The sequence below is a fragment of the Squalius cephalus genome (genome assembly GCF_949319135.1).
Source record: "Squalius cephalus genome assembly, chromosome: 16".
Classification (NCBI taxonomy): Eukaryota; Metazoa; Chordata; class Actinopteri; order Cypriniformes; family Leuciscidae; genus Squalius; species Squalius cephalus.
Genome location: NC_137137.1, coordinates 25,359,787 through 25,383,719, shown reverse-complemented (window position 1 = coordinate 25,383,719; position 23,933 = coordinate 25,359,787). Strand labels below are relative to the sequence as shown.

Genomic DNA, 23,933 nt, shown 5'->3' with positions numbered 1-23,933 from the left:
TAGCCTCAACTTTACTATCGGGCTTGCTCTTTTACCGGGCACGAGTGTAAGAAGTGTCCACGGCCGCCGCAGTAAAGGCAGAGTCCTTGGGATCTCCGCCTTTCTCTCTCCTCCCGGGAAAGCCGGGCTCTCCCTACCTGCATGGGCTCGGGATCGTTGGTGGGTCCGACCGTGCTCTCCTCCAGGCTGCCCCTCGGCCCAACACTGCCATGGATGCGGATGGGATGGAGGTGTTGGTCCAGCTGGTTGATGCGGGCATCCACCCGCAGAGCCAGGTCGATGAGCCCGTTGAGCTGAGGAGGCAGGTCCAGCAGGTAGATCTCGCTTTGCACACGGTCGGACAGCCCATGCAGGAACATATCCCACTGTGCCTCCTCGTTCCACTTGCACTCCGCCGCCAGGGTCCGAAACTCAATCGAGTAATCCGCCACCGAAGAGCTTCCCTGCTTCAGGTCGGCTAGTTTTCTGGCCGCCTCCCGGCCGGCCACCGCGCGGTCGAAGACCCTCTTCATTTCCGTGGAGAGTGCGTGGAACGAGGCGCAGCATTGGTCCTGGTTCTCCCACACCGCTGTTCCCCACAACGCCGCTCTCCCCTTCAGCAACGTAAGGACGAAGGCCACCTTGGAATTCTCAGTCTCGAACGTCTTCGGCTGTAGAGCAAAATGCATAGAACACTTTGTGAGAAACGCTCTGCAAAAGTTCGGCTCACCAGCATAGCTCTCAGGAACAGGTAGTCGTGGTTCTGGACGATCTCTGACGTCTGGCACGACGGGGGGAACAGGCGGTGTGGGCGGCACAGTGGGAGGGCTCAGCAGTTGGATTTGCTGAGTGAGCCCGGACACCTGTGTCACGAGCGCTTGAACCGCGCGTCCGGTGTTAGAGATACTCTCCTGTTGCTGATCCATCCTGGCGATACTGTGGTCCACAAAATCCTTGAAGGACTCCGCGCTCGCTGCTTCCATGTTGGGTCAGATCGTTCTGTAACGACAAACTGATAGGAAACAAGTGCGAGTGCACAATATGTTTATTGGGTAAATAAACACTCAAGGTTAATGACAGATAACGTATTCTTCTTGACGCGATCGTCAGGCACACAGCAAACAGGAGATCGTCAGGAACACAGCAAACAGGAGATCGCCAGGAACACAGCAAACAGGAGAGCGTGACACAGGGGCTGAGACAGGCGATCCTCAGTGAGAGTGCTGGTGAAGAATCCTTGGTGAGATCGGCGGTGAGTAATCCAGTCCAGTACAGTGCAGGCAAAACACGAGGGAACAAACAGGAGCAGGCACGCAGACGGGGATTCATCAAACAACGATCTGACAAACATGAGACGAAAGACAGGGCATTAAATAGGCTGTGATGATTACAATCAGCTGCCGCAGATCAGGATGATCAGTGACAACGCCCACATGAAACAATGAATGAACTGAGACACACCCACACACTCACACACACACATGAACACACAGACTAGAATGAGACAGCGGATCTACCAACCGTGACAGCTACTCAAATCAGGTATTCAGAACAATCTGGTTTGGCTATGAAATTCAGTTCTTCAGGCGCCCGTCCAGATACAGTGGCATTCTTTATAGGAGAGGAGAGAGAGTTGCTGTCCTTCGGGCAGAGATCGCAGTTCTCCTAGCGAAAGAAGAGATAGAGTCTGTCCCTCCAGCTGAGATGAAGAAGGGGTTTTACAGCCCTTATTTCATCGTACCCAAGAAAGGAGATGAGTTGAGACCAATTTTAGATCTGTTTTTGCATCGATATCGCGATGTGCACAGTATAGGGATCATAGTTGATACGTGATACTTGCAGGCCAGCTGCAGCCCGGATCAGAACGCATGTGATTCACGGATTATTTGCAAAGTTTAACCATCATAGAGTGAAAGTTTATCATTTGCAAGTGTCGAGTCAGGCATCAAGCGCAAGAGGACTCACACACTGTTTTCTGTGCGCACAAACAGAGCCACGCAGACAGCATGTGACCGCCAAAATCAGTTCCTTTTCTCTTTTTTTTTTAGCTTAAACGGACATGTGCACGCAAAATGAAGTCAAAATGCCTGTCTCTGCGAATATCCTTGTAAACACAGTCAGTTATATGTTGTAAACAATTGAGAAAGAAAACAGTTGCGTGTCGTTTATATTAGGTCCGTGCATTCGTCTTAAAGGGATAAATTGTATAAATTAATTAATTATATTAGTTAGATTTTATTTATACAGTGAAGACTGTTATTTTATATTTGATTATTCAATTTCTGTACCTGAATACTGTTAGATTTACCTGAAAAACAAAGCAATGCTTATTTCAGTTGTATCTTTCTTCTATTTTATTTATCTATGCTTGTAATTTGTATATCATTTTCTATGCAGATTCTCTCCTCAACAAAATCACCCCAATTATTCTAGAATGTAAATTCTTTTCAAATAGAGCCATTCAAATCATCTGGTGAAATTGTTTTTACATTGCAACATATATTGCAGAAAAACTAAATATCGCAATATAAGTTTTTTTCCAATATCATGCAGCCCTATCTGCGAGTACTGAATTGGGCCCTATACAAGCTTCTGTTAAAGATGCTTACACATAAAAACATGATATCATGTATCCAACATTAAGATTGGTTCATGGCACAGACCTGAAGGACCCGTGCTTTCATAGTTTGATCCTTCCTCAGCGCAGGCCTTTTCCGTGGTTTACTTTTGAAGGACGAGCATATCAGTACAAGGTCCTCCCTTTCAGGTTTTTCCTGTCTTCTCGCGTCTTCACGAACGTTGCAGAGGCTGCCCTTGTCCCGTTAAGGGAAGTGGGCATTCGCATACTCAACTACCTTGACAACTGGCTAATCCTAGCCCACTCGCGAGAGTTGTTGTGTGTGCACAGGGACTTGGTCCTTGAACACCTAGCCCAACAGGGACTTTGGGTAAAGAGCAAGTTTTGCCCAATGCAGAAAATCTCTTTTCTCAGAGTGGAGTTGGACTTGATCATCATGACAGCACATTTTTCACAAGACCGTGTACAGTCAGTGCTGAACTGCTTGAAACTGTTCAAGCACAAGACAGCGGTATCACTGAAATATTTTCAGAGGTTCCTGGGGCATTTGGCATCCTTGGTCGTGGTCACGCCGCTGAGGTTGATGCATATGAGACCGCTTCAATATTGGCTTCAGGCTTGAGTCCTGAGATGGGCATGGTGCCACGGCCATGTGGCCATCACGCTGATCTGTTGTCGCACTTTCAGCCCTTGGTCGGACCTTGCATTTCTTCAGGCAGGAGTTTCCCTAGAACGAGTGTCCAGATGTGTTGTTGTTACAACAGATGCTTCCAAGACAGGCTGGGGCGCTGCATGCAACACGTACAACCAGTTTTGTTTCGCATCTTGCGTAATAGCAGGTAAAACTCGGACAACTCTGACTCATCTGTAGTGAGTTTGGTGGAGGAACTCACTAATAGGCCCATTATATGTGGTATGCCCCTTTCAGGTGTGCTCCATAAGTAGTGATTCCCTAACAGTGATCCCATATGATGTATTCTTCCACAGTTCGGTTTCCCTATCATCTAACGCTGTGTCTTCCCCTGGACAGAGCCCGCTCTGTCGCCAGTTCCTGTGGCCGGTAGTCTCTCTCTTGTCAGGTAGAGTCCACCACAGGGAGGTGAGTCCATAGGATGTACTTTCCACATACTAACCTCCCCTTTGGGTAGGATGTGGTCTCCGTAGTAGAGGTCTTCCCGGGTCCAAAAATTCGTGCCCGAACCCGAAAAAGACCCGTAATGTGCTAAACCGAACCGAACCCGGACCCGTCTATTATTTCAAAAGCTGGACCCGGACCCGTGCAGATCCGAGAAATGCCTAACCGGACCCGACCTGGACCCGTCTATTATTTGAAAGCTGGACCCGAAACCGCCGGGAAGACACAGACCCGACTGGACCCGATTGTCACATATTCCACCTTAAACTGCTGCTACAAGTCAATAAACCTGTTGCGAAAAAATACAACTTTTTGTCTTACCTAATTTAAGGAGCCGTGGTAGCGTAGTAGTCTCCTCTCCCTTCCTTGTAAAGTTAACGTTACCTGACTGGCTGTGATCATGCATTACAATCCTCCGACAAGAAAGTTATTCATGTTATTCCTCTCGTTATTCCAAGTCCAAGCTTAATCCACTCATTATTTCAGCTTCAAAAGTCCACTTGATGTCACGGTGACGGATGACAAATGCAACTTTGCACAATGTAAGTTACATTCTGACTCGAGTTAACTCGCATAATAACTTTGACTGTTTGCTCTTTTGAACTATAATAACGATTGCTCGTTCAGTGCCATGGCATGGCCGCTGACGTTATTTATTTGCTATCATCTCCGTGCTCTCTGCTCTGCATCGAGTCTGAATTTGACCACTAAAACTTTAAGATTAAACAAGACGGTTAATTTATATTGTAAAATCTAAAGCGGGGTTTGGCGGTCCCTCACTGAAGCGGTAACTGGTTGCCATAGAAACATGACACGCGCTTGAGACTGCACATGCGCGCTAGCTGGATCAACCTAAAATATGCTTTTTAACGCAATTTATTTTGAGTGTCCTAATTTTACAAGTTGCAAGTTACAAAAAAACACAAGCAGTGTCTAATCACGGCCGGGTTTTCTCCGAGTCTGATCTAATGACTCCGATCGCACGGGTATTACACACAATGTTAAACAGACCCGGGACCCGAAGTAATAAATTCGGACCCGACCCGGACCCGGCTGATCATTTAAAATATAGACCCGAACCCGTACGGGTCCCGGGTCGGGTCCCGGGTCGACGGGTCTCGGGTTCACTGTGAAGACCTCTACTCCGTAGTGTTCCATTCTCAATAGAGAAGGAGAATGCATCCCAGAATTAACAACCAGGTGTACTCAGCCATTAAAAAAACAAACAGAAGAGGCTGAAGTAACCTCTTCCAATGGGTAAAGGGGTCCTCCTGATATGGGGAGACCTGAGGTAATTTACCCAAGCGGAGGCTTGCCTGCATCTGCACCGCCAAGTCTCATGACACAGTTCTGTTTGGGAGTGTAGTATACAGTAGGGACACCTAGTGTCTGTATTTCGACACAATGTCGAAAGTGACCGACAGAAAGGGAACGTCTAGGGTACTAGTGTAACCCTCGTTCCCTGATGGAGGGGAACCCTCGTCTTTCCTGCCACAACACTGAACTGCCACTGAAGTCGTCGAGATGCCGTCTCGGCTCCTCAGCACATACCTGAATGTGTGGAGCACGCTGGCCTCCTTTTATGTCCGGGGTAGTGGTCAGACATGCAAATTCCACATTCCAACTTCATTGGCCTGTTCTGAATACGTCAGAGGTGTTTGGGGCTCCCAAGAGTGACCCCTAGTGTCAGTATTTGACACAACGCCTCCGTTCCGACCATCAGGGAACGGGGTTACACTAACTGAGACGATTTAGCAGTCACAAATGAATGCAAACAACAAATAAATGCAAATAAAAGATATTGTGGATGAACAGCTCAGTTAAACATTATATCGAAAATACCAGAAATCTGTTTTTCTTCAGACTTCTGTTTTCATTTATTGAACACACTGACCTTCAGATGTGAGAGCTGGCGATGGAGTGCTAACAGTAAAGTCATTATGCAAACAGAGCTCCAGCCAGATGTCAATAGCTGCCTGTGGCGAAGGCCCTCTGTCCTTCAGATTGTCATTCTCAAGGTCTCAGTCTTCACACTAGCCTCTTTTCTTCTCCAAACTCCCCCATGTCTCACTGCCACACTATTGGCAACTTTAGAAAGCAATGTGTAGCCTTAATCTGACTATTATGTATGTGATATTTTCACATTTAAATGACATTTGATTCCTTTGATATTCCACTGTTTCTCGTATACTTGAGCCAATAACAACTGTTCGCTAAGAAGTTGCCCCAGCCATTCTCACTTTGTGCAGGAACTGTAAAATGTGTGGAGGATAAATATTGAGCATTGTCATAACAACGTTTCAAAAGGTCAAAGAATCCAGCTACTGGCTTCCGTCGAAATCAAACACACACAAACCCGCATCCTTTATCTCTTTGAGGTTCTACTAAACCTTTCTTTCTAAAGTCCTTTCTTCTAACCTAATTTTACTTAAAGTACACTTCTGTACTTTGCTTTAACTGGGCCCACCTAAAGAGGAAAACCCTTGGATTGATGATGTGTCTAACTGTACCTTTACATTAGTCATTGCTGCCTTGGCATCTCAAACGCTAATATTGAGCAATAAATTACACTAATGGTATGAAATGTTTTTTTTATGGATCCATCTTATTAGTAACCAATCCTTGTTCAAAACATAACTTGTCATCTTTTAGTAATGGCATTAGAGGAATGTTCCAGGAAATGCAACTTAATCTGTGCTGTAAATTGAATGATAATTTATAATTTATAATGTATAGATAATGTATAGATAATTTAAAATAACAATAATGTAGTGGAAGCAAAATGGCTTATACTGCAACTTAGACTTTGTAAATGCTTAATTGTCAACATTTTTTTCCAACAAGTTTTCACAAACCTTCGGACAAGGCCAAAATATTTTCTGTGGTAATCTACTGTCTGTGCACACTAAAAAGTCTAAGTGATACTTTACATTATAGAAAGTGATGCTGAACATTTTTATATCCATTTCATATAAACCTACATGAACTGTTTGACAAGGTAAATTACTATACACTTGAACTCATTATTTCATTATCTCTATATTTAACCTTCCCTCTCCATAACCTAACCCAAAAGAAAAAAATAGTTTAATTCTGCAAGTTAAACTTTGAGCATTTGCTTGTAAGTCTCTTTATATTGATATTACAGTATAAATTCATTTTCAACCAAATACATCTTTACATTACCAAAAAGTTTTGCATTCTACTGATTTTTTTGTTAATCAATATGAAATAAAAGTCCTTCATCATATGTTCTCACGCAACAGTGGCTGCATTCATATTAATGTAAATACACAACCACTTCTAAGTCACGTTCTTTGAGGGGGTGAGACCACCCTCTGCATATGATTCATTAGCAAAACTAATGCCCCGAGGCACATGGGCGTCATCAACATTTCGGAAATGCTTCAAACACCCACTTTGTGTGTTTGTGTTGCTGAGGACACAGATAGACATTTTGCATTCCTGGACAAAATGCTTCAAAAGGGTTTATAACCTCTGGTCAACTGATTTGACCACTTGTTGACAGTTGACTCTTTTGTCTGACACAATAGAAAGTCTGTCTGAAAAGAAAAATGAATGAAATCTCAAGCAGATGTCCATGGTAGTATGCTAGTTCTCAGTGGGATTAAAAGGTGTCACAACCAGAGGTCACATTGACCGAATTATTTTTTAGCAGTGACAGAAAAATCTAAAGCCAACAATCATTTTGACAGATTACACTGAGGGTGATCTATTGTAACTTGTAACTGTAATTCCCACCCCTGTCCAGTCCAAGTTATAATTATGTTTGTTGCCCCTCTCCAGAGTTATTTTTCCACATTTATGGTCACTGAATGGCTTTTCTGAGGTAAATAAAATAACAAGGTAGAAAAGGCATCATTAAAGAAATCCATATGACTCCAGTGGTTTAACCTTAATTTTATGAAGCGACGTGAGTTCTTTGTTTGCGCAAACAAAAACATTATTTACCACTTTATTTACAAAGTATTAATCTCCAACGAGCGTTCACGCAACAACGTCTGCTCTCGCGTCAACACAACATGAATGCATCGTGGTACTCTTGTAAACGTGTATCGGAGATTAATATTTTGTAAATAAAGTAGTAAATTATGGGTTTTTTTTCTGCTCAAACAATGCACTCGCACTCGTACATAACCTTGTGTGTATTTGAGAGTTTAAGCACAATAGTTTAATACTCACGGGACGTGCTGTCTTACAGCCAGCTTTCTGTGAGTGTGCTTTTTCCTTCCACTAAACAAATTAACATTTACAACATACAAGTGAGGAAAAAAAGTATTTGAACACCCTGCTATTTTGCAAGTTCTCCCACTTGGAAATCATGGAGGGGTCTGAAATTGTCATCGTAGGTGCATGTCCACTGTGAGAGACATAATCTAAAAAAAAAAAATCCAGAAATCACAATATATGATTTTTAAACTATTTATTTGTATGATACAGCTGCAAATAAGTATTTGAACACCTGTCTATCAGCTAGAATTCTGACCCTCAAAGACCTGTTAATCTGCCTTTAAAATGTCCACCTCCACTCCATTTATTATCCTAAATTAGATGCACCTGTTTGAGGTCGTTAGCTGCATAAAGACACCTGTCCACCCCATACAATCAGTAAGAATCCAACTACTAACATGGCCAAGACCAAAGAGCTGTCCAAAGACACTAGAGACAAAATTTTACACCTCCACAAGGCTGGAAAGGGCTACGGGGAAATTGCCAAGCAGCTTGGTGAAAAAAGGTCCACTGTTGGAGCAATCATTAGAAAATGGAAGAAGCTAAACATGACTGTCAATCTCCCTCGGACTGGGGCTCCATGCAAGATCTCACCTCGTGGGGTCTCAATGATCCTAAGAAAGGTGAGAAATCAGCCCAGAACTACACGGGAGGAGCTGGTCAATGACCTGAAAAGAGCTGGGACCACCGTTTCCAAGGTTACTGTTGGTAATACACTAAGACGTCATGGTTTGAAATCATGCATGGCACGGAAGGTTCCCCTGCTTAAACCAGCACATGTCAAGGCCCGTCTTAAGTTTGCCAATGACCATTTGGATGATCCAGAGGAGTCATGGGAGAAAGTCATGTGGTCAGATGAGACCAAAATATAACTTTTTGGTCATAATTCCACTAAACGTGTTTGGAGGAAGAAGAATGATGAGTACCATCCCAAGAACACCATCCCTACTGTGAAGCATCATGCTTTGGGGGTGTTTTTCTGCACATGGGACAGGGCGACTGCACTGTATTAAGGAGAGGATGATCGGGGCCATGTATTGCGAGATTTTGGGGAACAACCTCCTTCCCTCAGTTAGAGCATTGAAGATGGGTCGAGGCTGGGTCTTCCAACATGACAATGACCCGAAGCACACAGCCAGGATAACCAAGGAGTGGCTCTGTAAAAAGCATATCAAGGTTCTGGCATGGCCTATCCAGTCTCCAGACCTAAACCCAATAGAGAATCTTTGGAGGGAGCTCAAACTCCGTGTTTCTCAGCGACAGCCCAGAAACCTGACTGATCTAGAGAAGATCTGTGTGGAGGAGTGGGCCAAAATTGCAGTGTGTGCAAACCTGGTGAAAAACTACAGGAAACGTTTGACCTCTGTAATTGCAAACAAAGGCTACTGTACCAAATATTAACATTGATTTTCTCAGGTGTTCAAATACTTATTTGCAGCTGTATCATACAAATAAATAGTTAAAACATCATACATTGTGATTTCTGGATTTTTTTTTAGATTATGTCTCTCACAGTGGACATGCACCTACAATGACAATTTCAGACCCCTCCATGATTTCTAAGTGGGAGAACTTGCAAAATAGCAGGGTGTTCAAATACTTATTTTCCTCACTGTATTATAAATGATCTATGTGATATTTTGAGCTGAAACTTTACAGACACATTCTGGGGACACCTGAGACTTATATTACATCTTGTAAAAGTTGGCATAATAGGTCCCCTTTAAAGGGGACATATCATGCTAAATCCACTTTTTTAGCCCTTAAATGCATATATCACTCCACCTCGGCTCGTCGACCAGTCGGTTCCTCCCTCCCCGTGGCTCCACCTGGGACCATCGTCCTCACGGCTCCACCGGGCTCCACCGGGCACCCTCGTCCCTCCAGGTACACCTTGGTCAGATGTTACTCTGCCTTAGAGGTCTGCACGGGCTTTAAACTTAAGCCCGAACCCGGCCTGTACCCGAAATCATCTAACCTGACCCGACCCGAACATTACGGTTATATTTTAAGCCCGAGCTGAACCCGAGGTCTGTTTTTATGATTGCTTGCAACTATAATTAAAAAAATAAACTACATGTACAAACACTGTTTCACCAAGGCACAGTGGCCCCCTCATCAGTCAGCACACAAGAAAAAAAAGAGAAAAAGCACAGACTTAATATGAAATTTTGATGTGGTTGAAAAGTTGAAACAGTAACCAATTTTCCCTTGGAATTCAAACATTAAACTTCAAAACAAAGTTCACGCAGTTGCACAACAGCATCAAGAGTTGACGGATTCAGCGCCGTCCTCTGATTGCGGGGTTGTGACTGAACGGTAACTTAGAAAAACTATATACTGTAGGCTATACATATATATAGTTTGCATGCCGTGTGCTTGGCTGCTTGCTGTGTTGTGATCGTAATTATATGAGCACGCGAGAGAGAAAGTACGTGCATGTTTCAGCTGTCCTCCTCTGATTGTGGTGTTGTGAACGGAATAGTGTGCGTGGGAGCACATGCGCAAAACAGTTTTGTAAAATGATATATGACAAAATAAAAATTATGCATATATAATTTTACAAAACAGTTTTGCGCATGTGCTCCGGTGCGCACTATTTCAGTCACAACACAGCAATCAGAGGAGGACGGCTGAAACTGCGCACGTACTTTCTCTCTCGCATGCTCATATAATTATGATCACAACTCAGCAAGCAGCCAAGCACACGGCACGCAAACTACATGTATGTATAACCGATATAGTTTTTCTAAGTTACAAACCTGAACCCGACTCGAACCCGTGAGTTTTTCGGGACCCGTCGGGCTCGGGTCAGGTAGCAGACCTCTACTCTGCCTATGCCACATACTTCTGTGCCTTCACTTGTGCTTCGTTCCTCTACCCCTTTGGCTACGTCAGGCTCCATCTTGGTCCTCAATCACACCGGCTCAGCCTCAGTCTTGCACCCAGGCTGAAAAATTTGGCTGCATGCGCGCACTATACTATCCCCCGAGAGGGGGAGCTGGACGTCAAGCTCCGCCCATTGTCTCTGCAGTGAGCAGCCTCTCTGTGTGCAGTGGTTGTACAGTAGGCATATACAGTAGAGTTATTGCAGTTATTTGAACCAGCCGACCACTGAGCGAGTCCGGAAATGCATATGTTGCTAAAGCCATCTTCTAAGTCAAGTACGCAGCAACATTATTCAAGTAAAAATATTTCTTTGCACTCAGACTGGGATTTCTGCAATATAGAACTATATTTTTACAGCTAATCAATCCTTGCCCTGTCATTAAACCTTTAAAATGTAGCATGTCATGGGAAAAGTATTATAAAAGCAGCACATCCATTTATATATGTTTATATACTGTTATTTATTTTACCTAAACATAATTTTCATGTAATCTAATGATTTCATGTAATTTGTGTGCTTATTTACTTTTGATGTTTTGCTTTTGTACAAACATACTTTTGATGTTTATTGTTTATAAATCCCGATATGTGTTTTATAGATCAGGCCAGTCTTGTCGCCCCAAATGTATTTTGTGTTACATGTATTACATTGTGTAACATGTCAGATTGGGATTTTCCTTTGCGTTGTAATCCTTCCACACAATTTTTTTCAGTGGATTTAAAAAAAAATGGTAAGTACAAAATCGATTTTGGCAAAAAGTGGTGGTGAGTGGGAACATGTCCCAATGGCAAATTACGCCTGTGTGTGTGTGTGGGAGGTCACATTCTTGTTTTGACCGATAGTGACAGAACAGGGAAGAGGAAAAAAGCTTGTTGGGGAAAAAAACTGCATGACCAGGCTAAATGAGATATATCATTATATATTTATGTATTTGTTCTAAAAACGGCTAAAAACGTGTTTAACCAAAAAAGCTAAAATCTTTTTAAAATCAAAGCTTTTTCCTCAGTAGTTTTCACTAGATAAGTCTAAAATGCATAATTAGGCTTTTATGCACCAAATGTATATGCACCAAAATAACAATAAGCAGTAATATTTACATATACTACTATTCAAACTTTGGGGTCAGTAAGATTTGTTTTGGCTCTAATGGCTGCAGAAAATTCAGATATTTTGAATTGCAATAACAATTCACAATATTAATATTTTATAATATTTAAATAAATAAATAAATAAATAAATAAATAAATAAATGCAGTCTTAATAAGAGATTTAAGAGCACAAGACTTCTTTCAAAAACATTTTAAAGAATCTTACCAACCACCAACCTTTGGTAAGGTAGTCATTTCCTAGTCAAAACAAAATAAAAAGGTTGAGACTTGTAATTGTAACTTTATTTCCTGCAATTTTAACTTTACACATTACAGTGTGACATATTCTTACATAAAATTAGAAAATGATTAACTGCAAGAATTTACTTGTGCTATCATATTGATCGACCTCCACTGTTTGTACTCCCATTGGTAGTCGCAGCTCATTTGCATAAAATAGAACTTTTCTCAACTTTGTCAAGTTATCAGACATGGCTACAATCCAACAGTCAACAGTTGGGTTCAGGTTCGTTGTTGCAATTTACTGGCTGTGTGAATGCCCCTTCAACCATTAAAATTTTTTTTTTATATATATATGTATGTATATATATATATTTACTGAAAAAGATTGAACTGATTCACTAAAATTATTTAAAATGATCAAATCCAACACTGTTCTTGTAACTGACATTTAAATCTGTCTTAAGATCTTATAGCCTATAACAAATATATTTACATTAAATTGATCAGAAAATTTACTATGAACTGAGGAAGTTATTTACTTTTATATCAGCAACATCTATCATTTTCAATATTTATATATATATATATATATATATTTTATATATCTTCCAACTCCAGCCTAAACAATTTCACTATAGAAAATGTCAGGAAAATATTGCATAGAAGCTGAACATTACATCTATGATGTCAGTTTTTTCCCCAGCACATTTTTTCTTTCTTTTTCAGAAGCAGAAAGGAGCACAGAAGGAGGTGGAGAAGCTCATTTGCTCCTGTCAGACTTCACACTACGCCGCCGCCGGTGAAATTAGCACAGCTCTCTGACCTTTACTTAAACAAACCAAGAAACTCACTCCTCTCCTGAGATTTCATTCATGGCGGCATGACTGATGGGGGAAGCTGTAGGACTATTAGTGACATTCCAGAACAATGATCAAATCTGCACGACTACAACAACACTAACTGCAATTACGAGAAATCAACAATTAAAAATTCAACACCTCTCTGAGCTTTGAAAGAGCTGCTGAGATGTGTTCCGAAATGGATGACTGTTTGCACTGGTGGTGTAGTTTTGCAGATGGTAGTGGAAAGGTTGTTGGTTTGAATCCCAGTGGGACGGATTCATTTGACCAAGACATTTAGGCACTTAAGATTAAGATTTAACTGCATTAAAAAAATATATATTTAATGATACTGGACACAGACTTGTGACTTCTGCTGCTGACTTGTGTGACAAACTGTTGTATAGGTAAATTTACTAAATTAATAGCCTAACTATGACTTTTACAACGGAAATAAATCAACACCGAACTTAGGCTACTTAAGTTGGACAAAGACACTCTTTTCTTCTAGAGCTGCAGTACAGCCAAACAAACTTTGTTGCAATCTTTTCTGTATTGTAAAAAGAGCTATATAAATAAGGGTGACTTAACCTGACTTGATAAGAGGTCTTAGATTAAAACTATTTAATATGATTACTAGCATAATTAGTGATTATTACTAACTAGTGGTATTATCCACGGACAGTAAGCAATTTAGGATCTTGCTCGATATCTCAAATGCAGTGTCAATGCCTCTGCACGCCAACTGACTCCCCAGTTACAGTAACACCAAAAAAAAAGTTGTTTCATATGGAAAATACATGTCTGAATGATATGTGGATCTGATGTGGCCAATATGAAGCTTTCACAGTTAAAGCACTCAGACTCTTATACACACCACAGACAGACTGACGTGACAACAGTGAAATACCTTTTTGCTTGTCCATCGCTGGAAATGATCAAAGCGTCCAAGTGAAATGTTCTCGGTCGCTTCCAGAGTTCATCGCTGAGTCTGTTCCTGGATGTGTAAACGAAGTCAAAGTGAATTTAAGTGCAATTTCGAAGTGAATCAAGGGAGAGTTGCGGGTGAGGCGGCAGTCAAACGAAGATAACAGCAAAACTGTCGGAACAAGCGGCTACATTGTCAACATCCACTCCACATCTCTATCACTGAACTCTCCGCCTCCAGCTGTGCGTCTGAAATCCGCTCATGTACAGTAGCTCAACAGCGCCACCTAATGACTTTTACTGTTCGATCAATGCGGACAATAGTGGAAATTACAAAACAACCTGTATATGATTAGCTACCAGTGAACAGTAAATGATTTATCAATGCGAGGAAGTAAATGTTAATTTAATTTAAAGAGAAACATTAGGTTCGCTCCCAAAACTTTACGTCTCTTCACTTTAGCATGGATAAATCCACAGCTATGTTAAGATTACTGCCAAAAACCAGACACAAAACGTTGTTAAAATCATAAGCTTTATTGAACTGAATATTAATTCAAATGATCTGTTAAAATCATTAGTAAGCCACTTACAAATCAAAATAATAAAACAACAATACCACTGATAAAATCACAACAATGTACACTCACTTTACTAAATCCATTTTATTTTTTCATTCATCACACGTTCACATAAAAAAAAAGGAAAAGAAGAAAAACACTATTCATGAAGTAGAGAAAGATCAATGCTATGTTAATATTTGGGACAATTTTCACATGAAAACTGTCCGATGCATGTAGGCCTACATGTGGTTAAAAAGAGCTTATTTTCTCTTTGCACTGTGAAAACATTCAACCTTTTAAGTGTATATGAGTGAATCAAGTGCTTTAGGATGAAGTATGAGTGCCTTACAGCAAAATATTCCTAGCAATAAGTATTTCATAAAGATGGCCTGACTTCTGAAGCCACAAATACTTTCAGACCAGAAAAACACAACTTTAAGCTGTCATTGAAAAAAAAAAAGATTGCTAAGTAGCAAAATTTCATGATTATTGAGTATTGTGAAGCATAAATCAGGTGTCAGATGGTGTTCACATAAAATACGTTATCATAATACCATTGGTTTGTTAATAGGCAAAAAGCTAAGAATAGCTCTCACATATTTCCTTTTGAGCAGTGCTTCTAAAAAACTGAATGTGGACTGTCTATTTTTGTACTTCTACATTCTCAAGTTGATATGTGTTGCTTTTTAGTGATTTTTTTGTTCTTATTACATTTCCATTCTGTAGGTACAAACTCTAGGCAAAAAGCATGCACTCTATCTAAGCACTTCATTTGGTCATTGGAGTAATAAAAGCATAGTAATTTCATGTGCTCAGAAATCAACACATAATATGTCATTAGAAGTGGGCAAGAACAATATATGAACTACAGGAATCTGTGCCATTCAGATTTTTAGATTTGTTAACTTTTTTTCATATAATTATAATTAATATATAGTTAATTCATTAACATAATTATGTATACTTTGTTGCAAAATGTGGACTAATAAAAAACATCTCTGCTGTGTGAATGTGTTGATTTTTTCAAAATTGCACTTCAGTAAATTCATCTTCCTGTTTTTCCAATTTAGCATTGTGTGAGTCGTGACCAATTCAATTCAAATTCACACCCATGAACTGAAAGGGAGCCAGTTAAATAATGTAAATACACAGAAAGCAAAAACCCGGGTTACAAAATCAAACCATCGTTGCAAAATCAAACCATCTGGCAAGTAGCATCCATCAGGTGTTAACGTATGACGTGTATAACGTCTCTTTATTTCCTAACCTATCCTTATCCTATAAAACAGGAGAACTGTTTAAAAAAAAAAAAAAAAACTCCACCCATAAAGAACAAAAGAGGATAGAACCAAAACAGTAAAAGTGCTTTACAAGGCAATAGCAGCAAAATGGGGAAGAAGGAGCGAAGAAAGATGTAAGAATAGAGGGAGCGAGTGAAACTGTTCGATCAATACATCTTGTGGAAGAGGAGAAGTATTGATCACACTCACAATTCACAATGCATCATCATTGAAGAAAAGCAGGATACATTTGCCATGCAGGATTCATACGTCTCATACCCAATATTTAGTAAACTCTCACTAATGTACAGTAGCTCTCTTTGGAACAGCAAACTCTCACTCTGTATCATCCGCTGTTGCCATGGGAATTGTTGCTATATTTGTATATCGTACTGCTGGTATTTGCACTGGTATTAAATTGTTTGTGTTAAGTTGTAAAAAATGAGGGTGTGCAATATGTGCATCTCTAGTCCCTAGTATACATTGTACTAATTTCCGAACTATCAACATAAGCTGCTTTGCTTAATTCAAATATTCAGACATTTAAAAAAAATATGGGTCAATGACAAATAAGACTATAAAGTATGATAAATGGTACGGTAAATGGTTTTATGGTTGATACATGGTTTTTATATGGCTTTTAAAAATGTTTAATGTAAATTTATTGACTAAAAATGTCATAATTCTTACAAATATTATGAATTAATTGTAGAAATATCATGATTTATTCATTCATAAAAATAATGACGATTTTGGGAAGTCGCACCACATGACATTTTGCAACCTGAACTAACCTTACCGCATCATACAAATTTTAAGAATCTCATCAACCTCTATAATATCATTTCCTGTTTTATGTTTTTTCTGCGTGGTGGTTGGACTTTAATTTAGCAGACAAAAGTTTTTTTAAATATTGATAAACAGTAAAGCAGTTTTGTTCAAATATTGGATATCTTTCTAATAAATAATAATAAAAGATTATGCAAAACTACTTCAGATTTCCATGTTAAGTATTTCATTCTTTTAATTTTACTTCATTATATCGGTACAGTCGTATCACCCTGACATTTTTACTGTATGCTCCCCAAAAAACATGCTCATCATAGAAGAGGAGTATTGAAGTTACTGCATGTATGAATCACATTTTTTATGTATTTTAATAAACAAATACATTTGGGGGGCAAAATGAGCGTTATGTCACTGACCCATATTCTGAAGGTTAGGTAATTCATGCTTAGCACATAAAGGCTGAAAAGTGTGGCAGTGACTTTATAGTGAATGAAACTCACAGGTTCCTGCTGGTCCATCTGAACTTCTGAATTTGGTCTACTCAAATAACTAGTGCGACTCATATTGGCTTCATGTGTACTGCTAGCTTTCATGTCTGTGTGTATCATTTCAGCTTTATAAAGCACACAGAGAGGAACCTCAGTGAAGACCTGACATAGTAGCTGCAACTAGAAAAAGAGGCAACATCAATGACTCAGACATGATTGTTAGATGCAATCAGATATGGGGCTTATCAAACGATAAGGATAACTGATTTTTTTTTTTTGCTGGCTCCATAATCACATTCCTTATATCACATTCCTCATCTTTCCTTAACTTACATCGCTTGTACTGTTTTCACAAGTGGAAGTGCAGATGTGTGACAGTGTTTGTAAAAGAACGCATTTCTCTACTATTAGAAGAGAGAGACTTTCTTTTTCAGGTCGTTCCTCTTCCAAAGGGAGAGCCGGTCAAATTCCTCAATGGACATTCCAAAGACATTCTGGAATTCCTCAGTTGACAGGTGCCTCTGGAGAGAGAGGTTCAATGGTCAACCTTTGTTCCCAACAGAACAGTTAAATAATGAGGTTGAATAATGAGCAAAAACAATGTTTACCTCCAATCTTGTCCTGTCTACACCAGGTGGGAGTTTGTTTCTGCCTCTGTGGGTCACAATGAGCATCTCATGTGGGTAAATCTGCCAAACGAACACATAGATAGCGCAAACACATAATTAATGAACTTTGACCATGAGCAAGCAGTCACTTAGCAACAATACGTACAAGAGCTCTGATGAATACCAAACACTCTTGATTAGTTGGCATTTTTACCTTTTGTTCCAGCATACTAGGGAGTGAATTCCCTCTGTCTATCCTTCTGCTTTGGGTATCTCCATTCTATAAAAGAGAGAAGACCACTGTAAGCCTATCCACAACTGTGATTTGTGCAATTATTACAAAAAAAAGTCTGATTGTAAATTGTAAAAATAAAAATAAAAATCTGCTGAGACTGAAGGTTGCAAATACAACCCCAAATCAGAAAAAGTTGGGACACTGTACAAATTGTGAATAAAAACAGAATGCAATGATGTGGAAGAGTCAAATTTCAATATTTTATTCAGAATACAACATAGATGACATATCAAATGTTTAAACTGAGAAAATGTATCATTTTAAGGGAAAAATAGTCCTTTTTTTTATTTCAAAAAAAGTTGGGACAAGGCCATGTTTACCACTGTGTGGCATCCCCTATTCTTTTTATATCAGTCTGCAAACGTCTGGGGACTGAGGAGACAAGTTGCTCAAGTTTAGGAATAGGAATGTTGTCCCATTCTTGTCTAATACAGGCTTCTAGTTGCTCAACTGTCTTAGGTCTTCTTTGCCGCATCTTCCTCTTTATGATGCACCAAATGTTTCTATGGGTGAAAGATCTGGACTGCAGGCTGGCCATTTCAGTACCAGGATCCTTCTTCTACGCAGCCATGATATTGTAATTGATGCAGTATATGGTCTGGCATTGTCATGTTGGAAAATGCAAGGTCTTCCCTGAAAGAGACGACATCTGGATGGGAGCATATGTTGTTCTAGAACTTGGATATACCTTTCAGCATTGATGGTGCCTTTCCAGATGTGTAAGCTGCCCATGCCACACGCACTCATGCAACCCCATACCATCAGAGATGCAGGCTTCTGAACTGAGCGCTGATAACAACTTGGGTTGTCCTTGTCCTCTTTAGTCCGGATGACATGGTGTCCCAGTTTTCCTAAAAGAACTTCAAATTTTGATTCGTCTGACCACAGAACAGTTTTCCACTTTGCCACAGTCCATTTTAAATGAGCCATGGCCCAGAGAAAACGCCTGCGCTTCTAGATCCTGTTTAGATATGGCTTCTTTTTTGACCCATAGAGTTTTAGCCGGCAACGGCCAATGGCACGGTGGATTGTGTTCACCAACAATGTTTTCTGGAAGTATTCCTGAGCCCATGTTGTGATTTCCATTACAGTAGCATTCCTGTATGTGATGCAGTGCCATCTAAGGACCCGAAGATCACAGGCATCCAGTATGGTTTTCCAGCCTTGACCCTTACGCACAGAGATTGTTCCAGATTCTCTGAATCTTTGAATGATATTATGCACTGTAGATGATGATAACTTCAAACTCTTTGCAATTTTTCTCTGAGAAACTCCTTTCTGATATTGCTCCACTATTTTTCACCGCAGCATTGGGGGAATTGGTGATCCTCTGCCCATCTTGACTTCTGAGAGACACTGGCACTCTGAGAGGCTCTTTTTATACCCAATCATGTTGCCAATTGACCTAATAAGTTGCAAATTGGTCCTCCAGTTGTTCCTTATATGTACATTTAACTTTTCCGGCCTCTTATTGCTACTTGTCCCAACTTTTTTGGAATGTGTAGCTCTCATGAAATCCAAAATGAGCCAATATTTGGCATGACATTTCAAAATGTCTCACTTTCAACATTTGATATGTTATCTATATTCTATTGTGAATAAAATATAAGTTTATGAGATTTGTAAATTATTCCATTCCTTTTTTACTCACAATTTGTACAGTGTCCCAACTTTTTCTGATTTGGGGTTGTAGATTGATTCACTAAAATCTTTCAAAATATCAGAAATGCTAACATGATGGACTAACATGTTAAAACCCAATGCCATACTGTATAGCAGTGGCTCTAAATAAAAATATAAGTTCAAAAAAATATATATATCAGAAATGCCGATACTGCTATTGTCAATTTTCAATGAACAGCTTGTTTTGCAGTTTTCCTTATTTCAAGCTGGTTTAAATGAAAATGTCTGCTAAATGAACTAACTTAACCTGTAATTTGGTCTGTTTTAGCTGTTAAGAATGTACATTTATTTGGTGGCACTTTATTTTAATGCAAGTTATTACATACCTGGAAATCTGTGAAGAGAGAGAGAGAGAGAGAGAGAGAGAGAGAAATGATAAAACAATGAGCAAGAGGTATAAAAACATGACAAAGATTTCTCCTATTCAATTCAGTTTAATTTCTATTTCTTTAAAAAAAGTTGAGAATAGATTACAACAAAGCAGAATAGAATACAATAGGATAGAATCGAATAATGACTCCATGCACTCTAATTAAAGTGTAAATAAACATGATAAAAATTACTCTACTATTTAAAACAGAATAAAATGATGACTCTTAATATAATATATTGTATAAAATATAATATTAAAATAATAATATATAATAAAATAAATAAATAATAATACAATATATAGAAACCAGTGCTCGTAATACTGGGAAAAAATGCTCTGCTATTTAGAATAGAATAGAAATATAAATCTCAATTCAGGCACTCTAAATTTCTCAACGATTTATAATATAATATAATATAATATCATATCATATAATATAATAGGATAGGTTAGAATAGAATTATGCCTCTTGATACTGGCACTCTGATTGAAGTGTAAATAAACATGACAAAAAAAAAGACAAAAAATACTCTTACAAAAGAATAGAATAGAAATTGTAATCCCAGAACTTACTTAGACTCCCTTTATCACTGTTTGAAGACGAGAATTCAGCAGACTGCAGCTGTAACACATAAACACAAGACAATTATATCAGTGTAATTAAGGATGGCTCCTTAATGGTAATTAATTAAAGCTAACATAACAAATCAGATTTTATTTTCTCACCCTAGTAAGCCCAGTCTTAGTGTAGGAAGGAAATGAGGGGGATTTGGAGGCTGTGTAAAAGAAAAGAAGAAACATGTTAATGGACTGGGACAAATATCATCCAAATACTCATCATATAAAAAGTATTGTTGCTGAAGCCAACATTTTTTCCATTAGGGATGTGTATCATGTGGATGCAGTGCATTTCTTCAACCAGAAGGGGTCACTACAAGGTCAACCTTTTAACTGGAATCACAACCATTTTCAGTGACAGAATTCAGAGTGTAATGCAATAATGAAATTGTTCGAAAAGAGTTCTATAGACTCTGACCTTTCCCATAGAGACCTATAAACTCTAATCTGATTCAGATCATTGGTTTGTAATGCATAAGCTCTGACTGTAGGTGGAAAGACTGACTCAGATTTCCACTAGATACAACAGCTGCTGTTAGTAATGCTGCTTATCTCTACGTATCATTGTTCTGTTCTTCCTTAAGTGTCACACACACACACACACACACACACACACACACACACACACACACACACACACACACACACACACACACACACACACACACACGGTATTCATGTTTTATGGGTATATTCCGTTGTCACAATAATTTTTATACTGTACAAACAGTATATTCTATCCCCTAACCCTAACCCTACACCTCCCCACTTACCCAACTTGCATTTTTACATTTTCAAAAATATCACTTATGATTTATGTGATTTATAAGCTGTTTTCCTCATGGGGAGTATAAATATCCCCGCAAGGACAAGGATTTCAGATATTGCCTATCTTTGTGGGGACATTTTGTCCCTTTAAAGATAGGGAAATAAGGAACACACACATACACACACATTCAAATATACCCAGATGCATGGGTGTCCTGTCGGGCAGAGACCGCGTTTTCCTGTGGACAGGGGCCGATCTCTCGATCTCCTCCTTAAGTATCAATTTTCCTAGATTAGACTGAATCTGTGGCAAAGAGAGAGAGTGAGAGATGAAGAAGGAGTTTGGGGGGTGAGATGGAAACTGAAACAATATACTCAGGCTGAGAGACTGAATTGATCAGCATGGCTCCCTGTTTCGACAGGAAATGCAAGAATCCCTAAAGATTTGTCCTTCATTTGAAACCAACTATGGCTTTTACTTGAAGGTCGACTGAGACAAAAGATCTTACAAATAAGAACCAACCCAATAATCTTTTAGACTCAGTTTCCAAAGAAAATAAGGTTTAAGAAGAACTGTTAATACAGGAAAGAAAGTTAAGATTTAAATGAGTGTATAAGGTGTGTATTTTAGGTGGTGTGGCTGGTCACTATTAATTTTAAAGATTACCTAAATTTTGAATGACCTTTCTGATGAGTTTGTAGTGTGAAATATTTTTTTAAGTATACAAATAGGACATAAAGACTACATGTATGATACTACCTTTCAAACTTTTGGGGTCGGTAAGACTTTTTAATATTTTTAATTCTCTTATGCTCAGTATAAACGGCAATATAATAAAATATTATTACAATTTAAATGAAATGTTTTTTACTTTAATGTAATTTAAAATGTAATTTATTCCTGTGATGGCAAAGCTGAATTTTCAGCAGTCTTCAGTGTCGCACGATCCTTCAGAAATTATTCTAATACGCTAACTTATTATTATTCTCAATGTTGAAAACTGTTGTGCTACTTTATGTTTTTGTGGCAAATCAAAATGTGAAACATTTTTTTCAGGATTCTTTGATAAAATGGAAAGTTAAAAAGAACAGCATCTATTTTAAATAGATTTTCTATGAAACCTTATAAATGTCTTTGTCACCTTTGTTGACTTTTGTGTTTCGCTGATTTAAATTGAATTGTTTTAATTGATTTAATGCAAACTTGCGGAACAAAAGTATATATTTATAAACAAATAAATATGAAAAGAATTAGAAAAAAGCCATTTAAAATAGTTTAACTGTAATACTGCAGGACTAAAAAGTTTAAAAAAAGAGAAAATTTTACAGATAATTTTACACCTTGTTGAGCTCTTGCTTCTGCATTTTCCGAAGTCTCCACATGTCTTCAGACAGATCATTGTCATCATACTTATCATCCTCCTCACCCTCCTCTCCCTCAGCTGTCTTGGATGCCACATTCTTTCTCCGCTCTGTCTCTGTTGCACAAACACAAAAATACGGGATGAAGAGTGTAAGAACGAGTAGATGAACGAATACTACCACATCATAAAACTGTCCCGATACCAAATACTACTTACATTTGCATGTACTGTTAGTGTTCTAAAATATCAATGTATAGACAGAAGGCATGTAGAATATTGCGTACAACATTTTGATCATGTTGATAATTTAGAGGCCGTAGAAATTTGCGTATCAAATATAATACAGTAAGCTTTATAGGGCTAACTGAACTGCAGTTGGTGTTTCTCCAACAATTCCTTAAAAGAACCAAAAAAAATGAGATAGTGTGAGAGTGTATTACCTATAACAGCTAGTGAGGGTGGACAGGGCCAGTATTCTGTCTCTATCTTAGAGGGCAGGTTGGGGTCTGGAGGCTGGGCGGCAGGAAACTTCGATGACTCGATGATTAAATCCTCCATGTGTTTAGAGTGCGGGACAGCTGATGAGACATCTACATCCATTCAAATACACATACATATGCTCAATATGCTCAAAAAAATAATTTACTTTGAATCTGACATAAGAGCAGAACTGATATTTCGTACCTTGTTTATATATAGGCGGCTTCTTGAACATGTTGCTTCCGTTGTCTGGAAGGAAAAATGACAGTTGTTTAGTTTTAGTGTGTGATGTTCCCTGAGGTTTCATTGCTGTGTTTGTGAGGGGCTGTAATACCGAACCTGGCCTGTGGAAGTGCTGTTGCTGGTGTGGGACTTTTGTGCTGACGGTGATGCTTTTACTCAGCTGCGTTGAGGCAGGAGAAGAGCTGCCCGATGACTTCGGCTCTGACCAATCCCGCACGTCCTTTGATAGACTGTTCTACAATTATACGTAGAAGGGCTGTGTGATTAAGAATCATGCAGAGAGACTCTAAAGCAGATCATAATATAGTTTGATCTTTGAACATGGTCAAATATCTGCTGCAAGGCTACTGGTGGTTTATTGCTTCAATATTTAAGTTTTTAAAAAGAACAAATCTGATGTTTTCAGCTGTGTTTTTAATTAAAAAAAAAAAAAAATCATATTTTGTTTGAT

The 23,933-nt window shown here is 39.1% G+C and overlaps 2 protein-coding genes across 3 annotated transcripts in view; both read right to left on the bottom strand.

The window, feature by feature from the left end:
• Nucleotides 1-14,163, bottom strand: part of LOC307174044 (actin filament-associated protein 1-like 2) — an 85,304-nt gene extending 71,141 nt beyond the window's left edge. The window contains exon 1 of one of the 2 annotated variants that reach the window (XM_079897694.1): nucleotides 13,914-14,163. In XM_079897694.1, the coding sequence (XP_079753820.1) occupies nucleotides 13,914-13,929 (16 nt within the window). In that variant the 5' untranslated portion in view covers nucleotides 13,930-14,163. The remainder of the gene's footprint in view (nucleotides 1-13,913) is intronic. The other variant, XM_079897695.1, reaches the window with a different exon arrangement.
• A 296-nt stretch (nucleotides 14,164-14,459) lies between these two features.
• Nucleotides 14,460-23,933, bottom strand: part of LOC307173956 (dematin-like) — a 61,190-nt gene continuing 51,716 nt past the window's right edge. The window contains exons 7-17 of the mRNA XM_079897561.1: nucleotides 23,579-23,717; nucleotides 23,444-23,488; nucleotides 23,200-23,349; nucleotides 22,737-22,873; nucleotides 21,594-21,699; nucleotides 20,736-20,785; nucleotides 20,583-20,631; nucleotides 19,963-19,970; nucleotides 17,873-17,938; nucleotides 17,659-17,739; nucleotides 14,460-17,571 (exon numbers count right to left, since the gene is read on the bottom strand). Of these exons, the coding sequence (XP_079753687.1) occupies nucleotides 17,458-17,571; nucleotides 17,659-17,739; nucleotides 17,873-17,938; nucleotides 19,963-19,970; nucleotides 20,583-20,631; nucleotides 20,736-20,785; nucleotides 21,594-21,699; nucleotides 22,737-22,873; nucleotides 23,200-23,349; nucleotides 23,444-23,488; nucleotides 23,579-23,717 (945 nt within the window). The 3' untranslated portion in view covers nucleotides 14,460-17,457. The remainder of the gene's footprint in view (nucleotides 17,572-17,658; nucleotides 17,740-17,872; nucleotides 17,939-19,962; nucleotides 19,971-20,582; nucleotides 20,632-20,735; nucleotides 20,786-21,593; nucleotides 21,700-22,736; nucleotides 22,874-23,199; nucleotides 23,350-23,443; nucleotides 23,489-23,578; nucleotides 23,718-23,933) is intronic.